This window comes from Bombina bombina, chromosome 4 (assembly GCF_027579735.1).
Source record: "Bombina bombina isolate aBomBom1 chromosome 4, aBomBom1.pri, whole genome shotgun sequence".
NCBI classification, from domain to species: domain Eukaryota; kingdom Metazoa; phylum Chordata; class Amphibia; order Anura; family Bombinatoridae; genus Bombina; species Bombina bombina.
In genome coordinates, this window is record NC_069502.1 from 32,860,287 (window position 1) to 32,880,082 (window position 19,796).

At 38.5% G+C, this 19,796-nt stretch overlaps 1 protein-coding gene across 1 annotated transcript in view; it reads right to left on the reverse strand.

Moving 5' to 3' along the window:
* Positions 1–19,492, reverse strand: part of TRIM54 (tripartite motif containing 54) — a 301,214-nt gene extending 281,722 nt beyond the window's left edge. The window contains exon 1 of the mRNA XM_053709453.1: positions 19,083–19,492. Within this exon, the coding sequence (XP_053565428.1) occupies positions 19,083–19,250 (168 nt within the window). The 5' untranslated portion in view covers positions 19,251–19,492. The remainder of the gene's footprint in view (positions 1–19,082) is intronic.
* Positions 19,493–19,796: the final 304 nt, after the last annotated feature.

Below are 19,796 nucleotides of genomic sequence, written 5' to 3' on the forward strand. Positions count from 1 at the left end.
AAGTTAATAACTATTTAGTAACTCTTCTACCTAGTTAAAATAAATACAAACTTTCCTGTAAAATAAAAATAAACCCTAAGCTAGCTACAATGTAACTATTAGTTATATTGTAGCTAGCTTAGGGTTTATTTAACAAGTAAGTATTTAGGTTTAAATAGGAATTATTTAGTTATTAATAGTAGGTTTTCTTCAGATTTATTTTGATTATATTTAAGTTAGTGGGTGTTACGGTTAGACTTAGGTTTAGGGTTTAATAAATTTAGGGGTTAATGTGTTTATTATAGTGGCGGCGATGTCGGGAGCGGAAGATTAGGGGTTAATCATTTTATTTTAGTGTTTGCGATGCAGGAGGGCCTCGGTTTAGGGGTTAATAGGTAGTTTATGGGTGTTAGTGTACATTTTAGTACTTTAGTTATGAGTTTTATGTTACAGCTTTGCAGTGTAAAACTCATAACTACTGACTTTAGAATGAGTTACGGATCTTGGCGGTATAGACTGTACCGCTCACTTTTTGGCCTCCCAGGAAAAGCTTGTAATATCGGCGCTATGAAAATACCATTGAAAAAAGACTTTACTCAATTTGCGTATGTTGATTTGTGTTATGGCCAAAAAAGTCTGTGGTGCCCCTAAAACTGCAAGACTCATAATAGCAGTGGTAGTGAAAAAGCAGCGTTATAACCTGATAACGCAGATTTTTCACCATAACGCAAAACTGGTAATCTAGCCGAAAGTGTTTTATAATAAAAACACAGAGAATAAATGGATAACATTTAAAACTTTTTTAAACAAATATACAACACATAACATATGGTTATAAAAGTAAAAGAAATAAATCCAAGCCAATGTGGCTAAATATAAATGCGAGAACTTAGAAAAACAACTTAGGACATTTTAAAGAAAGTAGCGCTGACTCATTGTTCTAAATATATAAGGAATGTCACGAGGCAAGCAAAAGAGCGATCAGATTAGCCACAATTGATTCTTAGACAAACTTGAAAAGTTTTTTTTAAGTATATAAATAGAAAAAATCTAAGAAGGAAAATATAGGTACATTAAAATGTGTAATTATCCCTAATCCAACATCCCCCAACATCGCAAACACTGTTAACCCCTAAGCCGCCATCCCCCCACATCACAAAGTACATAAATAAAACTATAATTAAACCCTAAACCGCCATCCCCCCACATCGCAAACTATCTAAATAATTAACCCCTAAACCGCCATCCCCCATATCGCAAAGTACATAAATAAAACTATAATTAAATCCTAAACCGCCATCCCCCCACATCGCAAACTATCTAAATAATTAACCCCTAAGCCGCCATCCCCCCACATCACAAAGTACATAAATAAAACTATAATTAAACCCTAAACCGCCATCCCCCCACATCACAAACTATCTAAATAATTAACCCCTAAGCCGCCATCCCCCACATCGCAAAGTACATAAATAAAACTATAATTAAACCCTAAACCGCCATCCCCCCACATCGCAAACTATCTAAATAAATAATTAACCCCTAAACCGCTAGCCCCATCTCAAAGTACATAAACTATTAACCCTTAAACGACCATCCCCCACAGCACAAACTATCTAAATAAATTAACCCCTAAACCTCCATCCCCCACAGCACAAAGTACATAAATTATTAAACCCTAAACCGCCATCCCACCACAACGCAAAGTAATTAACAACTAAACCCCCTAACCTAACCCCAATTACCCATAAATTATACTAACTTCCTCAATAAAATACAAATTTACATGTAAAAACTAAAACCTAAGCTTACCCTTAAAAAAAAAACTAACATTACTTAAAAAAATAAACACATTACAAAAAAAACCCAAAAAATAATATTTACACACAAAAAACTACCATTACAAAAATAACCAAAAATAAAAAAAATATTCCTATTCTAATACCCCAAAATAAAAAAACTATTCTATAAATAAACTACCAATAGCCCTTAAAAGGGCCTTTTGTAGGGCATTGCCCTAAAGCGATCAGCTCTTTTGCATAAAATAAAACAATTACCCCCTTGCATTCCGTATTGGCTGATTTGATTCTTCGAATTCAAATCAGCCAATAGGATGAAAGCTTTTTCCTATTTAAAAAGGGTACTTTGCATTCAATCTTCAGTGTGCTGCTGGAGACCGCATGAAGAGGGAGCTCCATGTTATTTAGATGAAGAGGACCACCGACGTCGCCGCTGCTGAGCTCGCTGCCGACACTGGGATGAAGATAGAAGATGGATGCGGCCGGGAAGAAGATAGAACTGCGATAGATGAAGATGGAGTACCACCCATCATCATTGGTGAGTACCAATTTTGGGGTTAGACTTTTTTTATTTTTTGGTGTGTTTTTTTTTTAAGATTATGTGTCTTTTGGGTTTTTTATGGGCAGGAAAAGAGCTGAATGCCCTTTAAGGGCAATGCCCATCCAAATGACCTTTTCGGGCCAAAGGGTAGTTTAGTTTTTTATTAGTTAGTTTATTTTTTTATTTTGGGGGGTTGTAATGTTAGGGGGTAATTGTCTTATTTTATGCAAAAGAGCTGTTAGCTTTAGGACAATGCCCTACAAAAGGCCATTTTAAGTGCTATTGGTAGTTTATTTGTAGAATATGGATTTTTGGGAGGTATTAGAATAAGAATATTTTTTTTATTTTTGGTAATTTCAGTATTTTTTTGTGTGTATAAATGTTAGGTTTTTTTGTAAAGGGTAGGTTTTTTTTGGTAATGTTAGTTTTTTTTTAGGGTAAGCTGTGACAGATGCTTGTGACAAGAGGTCACAAGCTTAGAGGAAAGGAGACTTAATCTCTAGCAAAGGTGATACTGAATGCCAATAAAACAGAATTCAGGGATATTATTGCTTGTGTTATATGGGTTAGGTTTTCTCATTGTTTAATGTTAGTTCAGTTGTCAGCTTTTTAAGTTTACATCAGGTAGTCTCTATAACCTGATCTTAATGGACTTTTTGTCTTCTCTCAATCTCATCTACTATGTTACTATGTAGGTAGGAAGAACAGCACATGAAACCTGCTAAATGATGCTATCAAGCTGTTATAGGTTTCATGCCATACACAAGACTACAAGAGATCTGAGTGTGTAACAGAATTCCCAGTGTTCCCCCCTTGAGACTTACTGGTACGCTGTGAGGGATAAGTAACGGAACAAAACCACAAAGCTGAACCAGCTCTACAGTCAGGATAATGGCGCCAACGTGGCACCTGCTGGAATATTAATCAGGAAGAATAATTAACACCTTTAGTCTCAGGCCAGAAGTGTTACCCTTTACATAACTCAACCATCCCCCGTTTTTACAAGTTTTGCATTCTTTGACTATTTACAGCGCAATTGTCTATTCTTTGCAAAAAACGTTGAACAGCCCGTTCTGTGGCGCAACCATTTGCACTAGAGAAGGGAACGTCAATCATCCCGAACGAGCGAGTATCGGTGATTGATTTCGCTACTTCTGTGGTGGCGCAGAGGAAAAAGAAGCAGTTTCTGCTTCTGAAATATGTGACAGCCGCTCACTTATGCAAACCTGCTCCACATAGCCGAAAACGCCTTAATAAATCGAGCCCTTAGAATTATCATAATTTTTACTCATAAAAGAAAACCAATACATTTTATTTACTCCAGTCACAAAAGATGATCGAGAAAGGAATTTCACACCAGAATGTCCCTTTAAATGAGCTAATCCCAGTCTAACAAAATAGTGCTGCTGTCCCTAGGATTGGAACTGGTCCATCATATTTACAGGAAGGTCTCTGCGTTTCCATTAAGCCATTGAAAACAGAACTAAAGCGATATTAAAGTAATTTTATCATTCATGCAGGATATATGTCAGCAATGCAGAAATGCGTTACAAAAGATAAATGTTATAATTCATTTAAAGTTGTCATTTTGTTTGCAAAAAGAAAATGTATGCTTACCTGATAAATTTGTTTCTTTTCAGACACGATGAGTCCACGGATTTCATCCTTACTTGTTTGATTTCACCTCCTGGTCAGCAGGAGGAGGCAAAGAGCACCACAGCAGAGCTGCTATATATAGCTCCTCCCTTCCCTCCCACTCCAGTCATTCGACTGAAGTTAGGAAGAGAAAGGAAAAGCCAAGGTGCAGAGGTGTCTGAAGTTTACAAAAATTAACAACCTGTCTTAAGAGTACAGGGCGGGCCGTGGACTCATTGTGTCTAAAAAGAAACAAATTTATCAGGTAAGCATACATTTTATTTTATTTTTAAAGACACGATGAGTCCATGGATTTCATCCTTACATGTGGGATACAATACCAAAGCAAGAGTACACGGATGATAAGGGAGGGACAAGACAGCGAACCTAAACGGAAGGCACCACTGCTTGAAGAACCTTTCTCCCAAAAGCAGCCTCAGCCGAGGTAAAAGTATAAAATTTGTAAAATTTAGAAAAAGTGTGAAGAGAGGACCAAGTTGCAGCCTTGCAAATCTGTTCCACAGAAGCTTCATTTTTGAATGCCCATGAGGAAGCAACCGCCCTAGTGGAATGAGCCGTAACTCTTTCAGGAGGCTGCTGTCCAGCAGTCTCATATGCAAAACGGATGATACTCTCATATGCAAAACGGATGATACTCTTCAGCCAAAAAGAAAGAGAGGTAGCTGTACAATACCAAAGCTAGAGTACACGGATGAAAAGGGAGGGACAAGACAGAGAACCCAAAACAGAAGGCACCACACTGCCTGAAGAACCTTTCTCCCAAAAACAGCCTCAGCCGAAGCAAAGGTATCAAATTTGTAAAATTTAGAAAAAATGTGAAGAGAGGACCAAGTTGCAGCCTTGCAAATCTGTCCAACAGATGCATCATTCTTGAAAGCCCATGAGGAAGCAATAGCCCTCGTGGAATGAGCCGTAACTCTCTCAGGAGGCTGCTGTCCATCAGTCTCATATGCAAAATGGATGATACTCTTCAGCCAAAAAGAAAGAGAGGTAGCCGTAGCTTTCTGACCCCTATGTTTTCCAGAAAAAACTACAAACAGAGAAGAAGACTGACGAAAGTCCTTAGTCGCTTGGAAGTAAAATTTCAAAGCACAGACTACATCCAAATTATGTAGAAGTCTCTCCTTCTGAGAAGAAGGATTAGGACACAGGGAAGGAATAACAATCTCCTGATTAATGTTCCTGTCTGAAACAACCATAGGAAGAAACCCTATCTTAGTACGTAAGACAACTTTATCCGAATAAAAAATAAGGTAAGGTGAATTGAATTACAACGTCGAAAGCTCAGACACTCTTTGAGCTGAAGAAATAGCAACAAGAAATAAAACTTTCCAAGATAACAACTTAATATCTAAGGAATGCATAGGCTCAAACGGAACCCCTTGAAGAACTTTAAGAACTAAATTCAGACTCCATGGAGGAGTAACTGGTTTGAACACAGGTCTGATCCAATCCTCCAATCCTTCTTGGAGAAAAGACAAAATTCTGGGAATCCTAACTCTACTCCATGAGTAGCCTTTGGATTCACACCAATAAAGATATTTACGCCATATCTTATAGTAAATCTTTCTAGTTAAAGGCTTACATGCCTGAATCAATGTCTCTATGACCGAATCAGAAAACCCCCGCTTGGACAGAACTAAGCGTTCAATCTCCAAGCAGTCAGTTTCAGAGAAACTAGATTTGGATGAAGGAAGGGACCTTGAATGAGAAGATCCTCCCTTAATGGCAGCCTCCAAGGTGGCAGGGATGACATGTCCACCAGGTCGGCATACCAAATCTGGCGAGGCCACGCCGGAGCAATGAGGATCACTGATGTCTTCTCCTGTTTGATTCGAGCAATGACCCAAGGAAGAAGAGCAAATGGAGGAAAAAGATATGCTAAACTGAAGGACCAAGGAACTGCTAGAGCATCTATCAGCTCCGCCTGAGGATCCCTGGACCTTGACCCATATCTCCGAAGCTTGGCATTCCGACGAGATGCCATGAGATCTAACTCCGGCCGACCCCATTTGAGAATCATGTTGGAGAATACTTCCGGATGGAGTTCCCACTCTCCCAGATGAAAAGTCTGCCAGCTCAGAAAGTCTGCCACCTAGTTGTCCACCCCTGGGATGTGGATTGCTGACAGATAGCAAGAATGGGCTTCCGCCCACCGGATTATCTTGGCTACCTCCTCGTTCCTCCCTGATGATTGATGTAAGCCACTGTTGTTATATTGTCTGTCTGGAATCTGATGAACTGGGCCGAAGCCAACTGAGGCCAGGTTAGAAGAGCACTGAAAATCATCCTCAGTTCCAGGATGTTTATAGGAAGAACAGACTCCGCCGGAGTCCACACTCCCTGAGCCCTTAGAGTACCCCAGACAGCTCCCCACCCTAGAAGACTGGCATCTGTTGTCACAATCACCCAGGATGGTCTGCGAAAGCATGTTTCCTGGGATAGATGATCCAGAGACAACCACCAATGAAGCGAGTCCCTTGTCTCCTGCTCCAGGGTTAATTGAGGGGAAAAGTCTGCATAATATCCATTCCAGAGCCTGAGCATGTTCAATTGCAAAGGTCTGAGGTGAAACAGAGCAAACGGAATGATGTCCATTGCCGCCACCATCAGTCCGATTACTTCCATGCACTGGACCATTAACGGCCGAGGATTGGACTGAAGGGCTCGACAGGTATCTAGAATCTTTGATTTCCTGACCTCTGTCAGAAAAATCTTCATGGAGATAGAATCGATTACAGTTCCCAAGAAAATCACCCTTGCTTTCGAGATTAAAGAACTCTTTTCCAGATTTACCTTCCACCCGTGAGTTCTCAGGAAGGATAGTACAAGGTCGGTATGGTACCTTGCTTGTTGACAAGATGGAGCCTGGATTAGAATATCGTCCAGATAAGGCGCCACTGAAATGCCCCACGGTCTTAAAACCGCCAGCAGAGACCCCAGAACCTTTGTGAAAATTCTGGGTGCCGTGGCCAGCCCCGAAAGGAAGAGCCACAAACAAAGTGTCTGTCCAGAAAGGCAAACCTTAGGAACTTGTGATGGTCTAAGTGGATAGGAACATGAAGATATGCATCCTTTAAGTCCACTGTCATCATGAATTGTCCCTCCTGGATCAACGGAAGAAAGGTATGAATAGTTTCCATCTTGAAAGATGGAACTCTGAGAAACTTATTTAGACTCTTGAGGTCTAAAATAGGTCTGAAAGTTCCCTCCTTCTTGGGAACTACAAACATATTTGAATAAAAACCCTGCCCTTGTTCCTGTACAGGAACGGGAATAATCCCTCCCAGGGAGGAGAGGTCTCTTACACAATGCAAAAACGCCTCTCTTTTTATCTGGCTTGCAGATAATCTTGAAAGAAGGAATCTTCCTCGGGGAGGAAAATTCTTGAACTCCAGCCTGTATCCCTGGGACACTATTTCTATAGCCCAAGGATCTTGAACGTCCCACACCCAAGCCTGAACGAAGAAAGAAAGTCTGCCCCCTACCAAATCTCGTCCCGGATCGGGGTCATGCCCTTCATGCTGTTTTGGAATCAGCAGCAGGCTTCTGGGACTGTTTACCCTTGTTCCAAGGCTGGTTGGGTCTCCAAGTAGGCTTAGATTGGGAATAGTTTCCTTCCTGTTTGGAGGAGGAAGAGAAGGAATTTCCCTTGAAATTTCGAAAGGAACGAAAATTACTTTGTCGTCCTCTTTGTTTATTTCTCTTATCCTGAGGAAGGAGATGACCCTTACCTCCCGTGATATCAGAGATAATTTCCTTCAAACCAGGTCCAAACAAGGTCTTTCCCATGTAAGGAATTGCTAGAAGCTTAGACTTGGATGACACGTCCGCAGACCAAGGTTTTAACCACAAAGCTCTGCGGGCTAAAATAGAAAACCCTGAACTCTTAGCTGCTAATTTAGTAATTTGCAGAGAAGCATCCGTTATAAAAGCATTGGCTATCTTCAGGGCTTTAATCCTATCCTGAATCTCCTCTAGAGAAGTCTCAGTCTTGAGAGCCTCGGACAGAGCATCAAACCAATAAGCTGCCGCACTAGTGACAGTAGCATTGCACGCAGCCGGCTGCAATAGCAGACCCTGGTGAACATGAATCTTTTTAAGTAGACCCTCTAATTTCTTGTCCATGGGGTCTTTAAAGGCACAACTATCCTCAATAGGAATAGTAGTTCGCTTGGCTAAGGTGGAGATAACCCCTTCCACCTTAGGAACCGACTGCCAAGTTTCTTTGACAGCTTCAGCTATAGGAAACATCTTTTTGAAAATAGGGGAAGGAGAGAAGGGAATACCTGGCCTCTCCCATTCTTTAGAAACAATTTCCGAAGCTCGCTTAGGAACTGGAAAAACATCTGAGTAAGTAGGAACTTCAAAATATCTGTCCAATTTACTCAATTTCGCCTGAGTGACCACTACTGTAGAATCACAATCGTCTAGGGTAACCAAAACCTCCCTGAGTAACAGACGGAGGTGTTCTAGTTTAAATCTGAAAGAGACAACCTCTGAGTCAGTCAAAGGCAATGAACTCTCTGAGTCTGAAATTTCGCCTTCTGACAAAACCTCTATACCCTCCATTTCAGTTCCCTGGGAGGGTACCTCTGAGCCTGCCACCATGGCATCAGAAACCTCACTGATAACATGGTTGTCTTTCCTCTTACGCTTGCCTTGAAGCATAGGAAAAGCAGACAACGCATCAGAAATTGACGAAGACACAACTGTAGCTATGTCTTTTAAAGTAACTCCAGCAGGAGCTAAAGTAGAAGTACAAGGCACTGCTTGAGCGGGAACTAAAGTTTGGGACGTTTGGGGAGAAAACTGCGGCATACACTGACTCTCCATTAGAGTCCTGAGAAGCATCCGTCTTAGAAAAATTTTGATCATGAAAAATTCTCTCTTTATAACTTAAAGCCCTCTCAATACACGAGGGACAAAAAGGAATGGTGGTTCCACATTGGGATCCAAACACATGGAGCAAGTAACCTTTTCCTCAGCTCCAATGTCCATACTGAAAATATTAACTTTAAAAAAAAAACTTTTTTTTTTCCTCAAAAAAAAGTTAGTCACTTTAGTAAAAAAGAGTAAAAAGACGTATTAACAGGAAAAAAAACAAAAATTCAGACCCCTTTACACGTCAGCAGCTCTGCTGAGACGCCTACCTGACCACCGGACTCCTGCTATGTAGAGAAACGATCCGGATACACAGGACTGAATAGAGCACTAACCGCTTGCTTAATACACTACAAAACCCATGCTGTTCAAACACAATGTAACTCAGCTGTTCCTCATACACAAGAGATGGGCAGTTCAGAAAATACGGCACGAAAACAGTAGCCGCGCCCATCGTGGGCGTCATTAAATAAACCACCATAGGTTTTATAAGAAATAAAAACAAGCCGTTATTATAAACAAATATGCAGCATATCTCCCAGTCCCAGTGCTCCTGTACTTGTGCTGTCAATAATACAAAACTATTTAACATAAAGAGTGTCATGTCCCAACATAAAGCTTCCCAGCCTCTGAGCCTTATGTGAATGCTTTTATATAAAGTGCCCACTTTTCTCTGTTCATTTTTCTGTAGCTCCAGAATAAAGAAAAAGCCAGCACTTACCTTAAAGCTGTCCGACAGCAGGACAGTCCAGCAGGTTTAAGAGGTCCTCTTCCTCCGATAGCCCTGTGGAAAATGATGAAGCCTGAGTTAACTTTGCTTAGGCTATCAGTATTAGGGCAGCGGCAGCATAAATGTATGGGAGGCGCAGTGAGAATTATGTCCCACCAGTTCCCATTGCTTTAAAGCCACCAAAAGCTCTACTGAAGAGACTGATATGAACTACGGCTACACCCTAGAACAAAGCAGCACAATCTTGTACTACTTTAAAAATAATAAACTCTTGATTTAAGAATCTAATCTAACACCTCACTTTACCTCTTCCTATCACTAACGTAGGCAAAGAAAATGATTGGAGTGGGAGGAGCTATATAACAGCTCTGCTGTGGTGCTCTTTGCCTCCTCCTGCTGACCAGGAGGCGTAATCCCACAAGTAAGGATGAAATCTTTGGACTCATCGTGTCTTTAAAAAGAAATGTATACTGTTTTGCAGTTCAGGGCAATACAGCTTGAAATGCCTCTTGGGTATGCCGTTAGTGAATATAGTTATAAAAGAAAGCTCCTGCACTAACCAACCAATCACTTTGTAGCTTGTTGAACAATCTGGATCATGCAGAATACACGCCAGGCTATCAAGGGCAGTGGGGAAAGCAGCTTTTTAATTTGATGTATAAATACATTTTTAATAAGTAAAATACTCGAATGTAAGAATTTGCACTAAAGGCGTTGTCTAGAACGGTGGCTCCTAACCAAGAAAAACTTCAAATGAGACAAAAAAATTCCAAGGCACAGGAGTTTGTTTTTACATTAATTGTTGGATTATAAACATCATATCCACTATACTATAGACTTTGTCAGTACACACAGTGCAATTAGTAATTCCCCCGTCTGACAATAATACACCAAGGGCAATGCATAGTTATCATCAATGCAAATACAATACAGAGTTAAAGGGACATTCCAGTCAATGATACAACAAAAAACAATGGCACTACGCCGACTTTTCCTCTATTATTCCAAATACCTAAATGCATATAGCATAGAATTACCAAATCTGCAGAGGATATGGTGCTAGGGCATAAAAATATATATAAACTGTACAAAAAGAGGGGAAACACTAAAGAATGTGTTACCCATCCAAAAGTATGCACATATAGCACTCTAGATCCTGACTCAAAGGCAATATGAGTCACAAGTGGGGTATAATAAATATAACACAAACATTTATAAACGTCTCAGACAGAGATTCAGATTGTATACATGGTAATAATCAGGAGGATAATATAAATAAGTCTGGCCTTTTAGTAACCACAGTAATTAATGCTCCTCTCTGTATTATAAATTAGCTCAGTGCAACTGATGTAGATAGAATGGTTCTCCCTATATGGGTTAATAATACCACCAGTATAATGAATAAAGTAAGGTTGATTGTGTACTGTTCATGTATAACTCACGAGTCCTATAGGTACAAGATTAGCTATGGCGGCTAGGTTGCAAGCAACATATAGTGAACCAAAGTCTGGCAGTTAAAATAACATGAGCGTTCACATGCTCTGGACTACCTTTGACAAAGGCCGGAGGGGTGAAACGCATCAGGGGGTTGTCCAGACCGTGTGAATGCTCATGTTATTTTAACTGCCAGACTTTGGTTCACTATATGTTGCTTGCAACCTAGCCGCCATAGCTAATCTTGTACCTATAGGACTCATGAATTATACATGAACAGTACACAATCAACCTTACTTTATTCATTATACTGGTGGTATTATTAACCCATATAGGGAGAACCATTCTACATCGGTTGCACTGAGCTCATTTATAATACAGAGGAGCATTAACTACTGTGGTTACTAAAAGGCCAGACTAATTTATATTATCCTCCTGATCATTACCATGTATACAATCTGAACCTCTGTCTGAGACGTTTTTAAATGTTTGTGTTGTTTAAAAAAAAATGTAAAATATTTTTTGAATAAAGGTTATATTTTATTATACCCCACTTGTGACTCATATTGCCTCTGAGTCAGGACCTAGAGTGCTATATGTGCATACTTTTGGAGGGTTAACACATTCTTTAGTGTTTCCCCTCTTTTTGTACAGTTAAAGGGACATTCCAATCAAAATTGAAATGCATGTAGATGAATTATATCTTTGAATAGAAACATATTTATAATATATAAATATTGGCAAAAATGCTTCTAGTAATAGTTTTAGTATTAGCATTTCTCTCTGCACGTTCATGTGAAGCATAGCTAGATATTCTCAGTGCACCAGCATTTTAAATACCACAGCTGCTCAGAGCACAAGTGGGGCTTGTATCTTTTCAGATGGTACAAGCACCTTAGGCTGCAAGTGCTGTGTGTTAAAATGCTGGTGCACGGTGCATACTTAAATACACTTTTGAAGTAGCTATAGCTTTTATTAGAAGCATCTGTGCTAATACATGTATATTGCAAAAATTCTTCTATTCAAAGCTGAAATGCAGCCATGTGGATTCCAATTTTGTCTGGAATGTCCCTTTAAGATAATAAATGTACGCACCTGGAGGCACACGAGTTGCAAGTCCCTGATCTAGAACCGGAGGATTAGGCAACCTTTTGGTAGTGCTGTGCCAAAGTAATACTTTGAGGACCGTAGGAGTGTTGAATATGCAATTAGCTGCTACATGTATAAACCACCATTTATAGCCACCTAATCCTCTGTGTATACCCTGAGTTAAACACATAGGGGAAGTCATTGCGTGTAGACTTTTTTATGGCTTTAAAGGGACATTAAACACTAAATACCTGCTAGATAGAATGATGCATTCAAAGAAAAGATTAGTCCATGAGTAACATGTAGATGTGTTTTTTAAAGTTTCATTAGTTGTTTAAAAAGTGACAAAATAAGTGTAAAGTTTTAGTGTCTATAAAACACTGGGAGCTGCCATGTTGTAACTTGTGTTACCTTCTCTGCTGTGGCCAATTAGACACAGTTATAAATAGGTCACTAGAGTGTGCAGCCAATGGTTGTGCTGGATTTAACAGTGTTCTGCACTTCCTTTTCTAACAGGAACTGAAAAGCTCACAATTTTAGAATGGAATTACAGGCAAAGAGGACAAAATAAATAATGAAAGTATATTGCAGAGTTGTTTTATTATATACAATGTATCATTTTATATTACCATCTCAAAGTGTTTAATGTCCCTTTAAAGAGTTTTCTAGTGAAGGATCATGGGAATGTAAATTATCTACATCTTCTAGAGGGAGAAGCGTATGTATCTGGAATCAGTGAAACATCAGGAAAGCTCCTGGATTATTTAACCTTTTTTCTGTATAAGGAACATTATTTTGCACTGAATTCAAGAAACCAACTTACAGGTCTAGAAATCAAATTCAAAAGATGTGGTGTCAGGAATGAGGGTCTCTAAATAAATATGTATTTGTACATCTAGACTATGGCATTATAAACCCTAGGTATAATGAGCCAAGCGCAGATAAAGAATAGGAGGGAGGTGCACCGCGATGGCACTAAGGCAGGTAACAAAGAAGGGGGCGATGTTATGAGAATCCTAAGGCAGATAAAGAAGAGGGAAGGTAATGTAGGTCTATAGAATGAGCATAGGGAAGAAAATGAGGAGGGTTTAGCATAATAGAATGGGATGAGAGCAGAGAAAGACATTTTGATTGGGTCTAAATCACAGAAAGAATTTGGGCTGGCATGTTACAGTGGGTCTAGGGCACCAAATAAAAAGGAGCGGCTGGTAAGATAAAATGGTTCAAGAAAAAGAAAAGAAGAAAAAGTGCAACATCAGAGTTCACCTAGTACAGAGAAAGCAAGAATTAACACATAAACGTTTGTTAATGTCAGCACTATGGTACTTGGCCTTACTTTACAAGTATATAAATGATGAGAAATATAATGTATGCACAGAAGACCAGCTGGATGCCTTACACAACTGTTTTCAGAGGTTTATGACATAAAGGCCATGAAGAAGTTTAGAAGTGGTATTAACACAAACCTTGAAAGATGGGGTCTTGTTACTGAGATCAGAAGCTATAAAGATCCATTAGCAAATACAATTATAGAAGTGTAGAAGTTTAGAAGTGGGACTAGCAAATGGAAAATCCTTCAACAGGTTATGAAGATATATTCCACAATAAACCTGAAGTGATGTGGATAGGAAATGGAAGATGAGCATTATTCAGGTAGTGGTCATTAACTGACCTGGTCCTAGTGCAAGACTAAAGGAATGAAGTACCATCACCATCCTGTGTATACATTTAGTATTGAATTAAATATCATCATCTTTCTTTGGAACAATGAAAATGTTGGAACTGAACCAATGTAATTGTTGAACAGAAAAAAGACAAACCACTAAATAGAACACCCTGAAGAACTGGCAACCCCCCTCCCCAAAAAAAAAAACCTTTAGTCACTGGATGCTAAAGGGACATTGGGGAGGTTTAGAGGAAGAAGCTTTATAACGTCTATCCTGATCACCTGGAACCCCATATTGCTAACATATGGATCTGGTTCCATAGTTCCAGCTTGTGCCGCTGAATGTGAATGGATGAAACATCACTCATCCTTAGGTTTGGTTTCTGGGGTCTTCTTGAAACACTTGGAATCAGTTTTCCTGTGGAAGAACCCAAATTGAACCAGATTCTAATGTCTTGATGCATAAACCAAAAGGCACCATTAGGCTAATTGATTTGACTAAGTTACTGTATTTTTAGCATTTCTTTGCATTTAAAAAATGATTAAATAAAGCTAGCCTTTTTTAAGCAGATGATTTGCTGCTTCAGTGTATCTGAAGCAGGACGGACCAACTAGATATAACAGGACAGGAACCAAAGCAAGTGACAAACACAGCAAATTGTAACACCATGTTGTGATATTTGTTTAAGTTAGAAACACTGCAATACAGACAAAAAATGATTATGGCGTGTTTTTTTTTTAGATCTAGCGGCTGAAAAAGAAGTATTTTACACACATATATACATTATATATAAAAATATATGGGTAGAACCCCCTTTTTCCAAACTGCCTAGGACCAAAAAGGTTTGGATTTTGGAATATTTGCATCTTTAAAATGGGACAGCTTAGAAATGGAGTGGGGCTAACTTTTAGCCAATATTTACATGTCAGAATACAGCTTATACATGTAACCTAAAGGTAGCTTTATATCATTGTAATACTTATGTATATATAGTACCCTCAGAACGATAGTACTGTAATTAGACAGTAATATTTATATGTCAGAATACAGCTTATATATGTAACCTAAAGGTAGCTTTATATCATTGTAATACTTATGTATATATAGTACCCTCAGAACGATAGTACTGTAATTAGACAGTAATATTTATATGTCAGAATACAGCTTATACATGTAACCTAAAGGTAGCTTTATATCATTGTAATACTTTTGTATATATAGTACCCTCAGAACGATAGTACTGTAATTAGAAAGGCAATATTTACATGTCAGAATACAGCTTATACATGTAACCTAAAGGTAGTTTTATATCATTTTAATACTTTTGTATATATAGTACCCTCAGAACGATAGTACTGTAATTAGACAGTAATATTTATATGTCAGAATACAGCTTATACATGTAACCTAAAGGTAGTTTTATATCATTTTAATACTTTTGTATATATAGTACCCTCAGAACGATAGTACTGTAATTAGACAGTAACATTTATATGTCAGAATACAGCTTATACATGTAACCTAAAGGTAGCGTTATATCATTGTAATACTTTTGTATATATAGTACCCTCAGAACGATAGTACTGTAATTAGACAGTAATATTTGCTTTAAATTGTAATTTAAGAACACAAAAACCAAACCAAAGACACAAGAAAAGCAGATTGTGACTTACTGGAGGAGGAGAAAAAAAGTCATTTTTGATCATTTTATTTTTAAAAAGATATTAATTAAAAAGTTTGGATTTTGGAATTCCGGATTTGGGGATTTGTACTTCTGAGCCCTTCAGCGTCAAACACCATGTTAAATAAAATATCAATTTTAAATAAAGTTAATATATTTTTTGTAATAGAAATACTTAAAATACCTATGAGCTAGATTACGAGTTTTGCGTTATCAGTGAAAAAGCATCGTCATGCTTCATGTAGGAATAGTTTATCTTGGATGGCGACACTTAAAGGGAACCTTCAGTTTACAGCGGTGACCATATAAAGAGGATGCTCCACGCCGGATGTCTTGAAGATGGACCCGCTCCGCGCCGGATGGATGAAGATAGAAGATGCCGTCTGGATGAAGACTTCTGCCTGCTTGGATGAAGACTTCTACCGGCTTCGATGAGGACTTCTGCCCGCTTGGATGAGGATGGATGTCCAGTCTTCGAAAACTGTAAGTGGATCGTCGGGGGTTAGTGTTAGGTTTTATTAAGGGTTTATTGGGTGGGTTTAATTTTTAGCATAAGGTTTGGGCACTGTAAAAGAGCTAAATGCCCTTTTAAAGGGCAATCCCCATCCAAATGCCCTTTTCAGGGCAATGGTTAGCTTAGGTTTATTTGGGTTTTACTGTTGGGGAGTTGGGGAGTGTTTGTCATTTTTATTGCCAAAAAAGCTTTTATCTTTGGGGCAATGCCCCACAAAAGGCCCATTTAAGGGCTATTGGCAGTTTAGTGTAGGCTAGGGGTTTTATTATTTTGGGGGGCTTTTTTATTTTATTAGGGCTATTAAATTAGGAGTAATTCGTTGTTGTTTTTGTTGATAATTTCGTTTTTTATTTTTTGTAATTTAGTGTTTATTTTTTTGTAATTTAGATAATTGTATTGTTTTATTTTACAGGTAAATTTGTATTTATTTTAACTAGGTAGTTAATAACTATTTACTAACTAGTCTACTGAGTTAAAATAAATACAAACTTACCTGTGAAATAAAAATAAAACCTAAGATAGCTACAATATAACTATTAGTTATATTGTAGCTAGCTTAGGGTTTATTTTATAGGTAAGTATTTAGTTTTAAATAGGAATAATTTAGTTAATGATAGCAATATTTATTTAAATGATATTTAAGTTAGGGGGGGTTAGGGTTAGACTTAGGTTTAGGGGTTAATAAATTTAGGTTGGGGGCGGCAGATTAGGGGTTAATAAATATAATGTAGGTGTCGGCGATTTTGGGGGAGGCAGATTAGGGGTTCATAACTATAATCTAGGTGGCGGCGGTGTCCAGAGCGGCAGATTAGGGGTTAATAAGTATAATATAGGTGTTGGCGGCGGCAGATTAGGCGTTAATAAATGTAATATTAGGGGTGTTTAGACTCTGCGTTCATGTTAGGGTGTTAGGTGTATACATAACTTTTATTTCCCCATAGGAATCTACGGGGCTGCGTTAGGAGCTAAACGCTGCTATTTTGCAGGTGTTAGACTTTTTTTCAGCCGGCTCTCCCCGTTGATTCCTATGGGGAAATCGTGCGCGAGCACGTTACACCAGCTCACCGCAAACGTAAGCAGCTCTGGTATTGGAGTGAGATGTGGAGCAAAATTTTGCGCAACGCTCACTTCTTGTTTGTCAACGCCGGGTTTGTAAAAACTCGTAATACCAGCGCCGTCTGTAAGTGAGTGGTGAGCATAAACTGCTAGCCTCTAACGCAAAACTCGTAATCTAGCCGTAAGATAGCTACAATATAACTATTAGTTTTTGCCGGCTCTCCCCATTGACACGTCAAAGCAGCGCTTGTATTTGGGTGAGGTATGGAGCTCAACACCACCATATCGCCCGCACAAGCCTGCTTTTTGTAAACCTGTAATACGGCGCTATAGGGAGGTGAAATAACACCGCTATTGTGGCGGTCGGTAATTTCCCTTTAGCGCTCAAAACTCATAATCTAGCTGTTTGTTCTTCACTTTATTTTTATGTTTAAATATATATATCTATTTGTATAGCTAAATATACAATATATATATATATAACATTTTCTTCTAAGTGAAGAACAAAGGTTTCAAGCGCAATTGTCCTAGTGCACTTTCAGGTAAGCATGCGAGCAAAATGACAGAAGAGGCTTTTGTAGCGCGCTACATAGAATCTGTAATGAAAAGGGAGTTAGCACAGCCACGCTTTCCAACCTCCAGACGTTAGCGTCACAGACTTTTGCGCGCGTGCTCACATTTTACTTTTAACTTGTAATATCAGCACAAGATTAGAGTTATTGACTTAACTTGTAATATCAGCACAAGATTAGAGTTATTGATTTAACTTGTAATATCAGCACAAGATTAGAGTTATTGATTTAACTTGTAATATCAGCACAAGATTAGAGTTATTGATTTAACTTGTAATATCAGCACAAGATTAGAGTTATTGACTTAACTTGTAATATCAGCACAAGATTAGAGTTATTGATTTAACTTGTAATATCAGCACAAGATTAGAGTTATTGATTTAACTTGTAATATCAGCACAAGATTAGAGTTATTGATTTAACTTGTAATATCAGCACAAGATTAGAGTTATTGACTTAACTTGTAATATCAGCACAAGATTAGAGTTATTGACTTAACTTGTAATATCAGCACAAGATTAGAGTTATTGATTTAACTTGTAATATCAGCACAAGATTAGAGTTATTGATTTAACTTGCAATATCAGCACAAGATTAGAGTTATTGATTTAACTTGTAATATCAGCACAAGATTAGAGTTATTGATTTAACTTGTAATATCAGCACAAGATTAGAGTTATTGATTTAACTTGTAATATCAGCACAAGATTAGAGTTATTGATTTAACTTGTAATATCAGCACAAGATTAGAGTTATTGATTTAACTTGTAATATCAGCACAAGATTAGAGTTATTGATTTAACTTGTAATATCAGCACAAGATTAGAGTTATTGATTTAACTTGTAATATCAGCACAAGATTAGAGTTATTGATTTAACTTGTAATATCAGCACAAGATTAGAGTTATTGATTTAACTTGTAATATCAGCACAAGATTAGAGTTATTGATTTAACTTGTAATATCAGCACAAGATTAGAGTTATTGATTTAACTTGTAATATCAGCACAAGATTAGAGTTATTGATTTAACTTGTAATATCAGCACAAGATTAGAGTTATTGAGCACAGTTAATATTTTTGCTCTCCACTTTTATTCTAGCCCATAGTATGGTGCTGTTGTTATAAAGCAATATCAAGCAGTAACCTCATATATTATGTTTCTAACCCTGATCTAGAGTTATACAAATATCTATACCATAACCCCCCTCCCCCCCTGCTGAGCCTTATATAGCAGATTTAAGTACCTGTAGTACAGTATTTATTTACCCTGCAGGCAGTGATAACCCTCTGCATTAGGAGCTATTATATGTGTTGTGAGAGCTACAATTACACAGGTAACTGATTTATATGAATAAGCTCCTCACTCACCGTACGGGGCCTGCTAATGTCTCACTAAAGCTATTGGGGCCTGGGGCCTAGGACCTTTCTTTTTACAAACAGGTGAGTTATTGCGCATGCAATTCCCCAAGCTGGCAGTACCTGGAAGATGTCGTTGGCACATTTGCGACAAAGGTTGTGCTGGCAGGGTAAAATCACCACAGGCTTGGTGAACATCTCCAGACATATGGGACATATGAGTTGCTTCTCCAAGTTGTCCATGGTCTGTGTGTCCCCCGCCAAAGGTTTGAAACCAACCGCAAAGTTCATCACCTCAACTGCAGGTACAGCACAAAAGTCACAGCACTCGATGTACACAACACACACGACAAACCCAACACAGCAAGAAGATGCCCCTCTTCCTCTGGTACCTTCATAACATAAGCCCACTTTTAGGACTCTAAGTCTGGATGCTCATCATATCCTAAAGGGAGGAGAGATCCCATTAACCACTTCCAGCCAAGCTTATTGCATATTAGAGACCCGTTAGTCTGAAGCTTTGCTGCCCTCCTTGCTGGACAGTGTTAAAGAGAATGGGGGCAGGGGACATTCCTCTATGTATTTTTAGCTCTTGGATAAGCATGAGGGGGGTATGAAGAGAGGCAACAGCAGCTGTCACAGGCAGCAGGTGACACTGAGTCACACAATGACACACAAAATAACAATGACATAAATACACTAGTACGCACCTGAAAACACTCACAATAACAATGACATAAATACACTAGTACGTACCTGAAAACACTCACAATAACAATGACATAAATACACTAGTACGTACCTGAAAACACTCACAATAACAATGACATAAATACA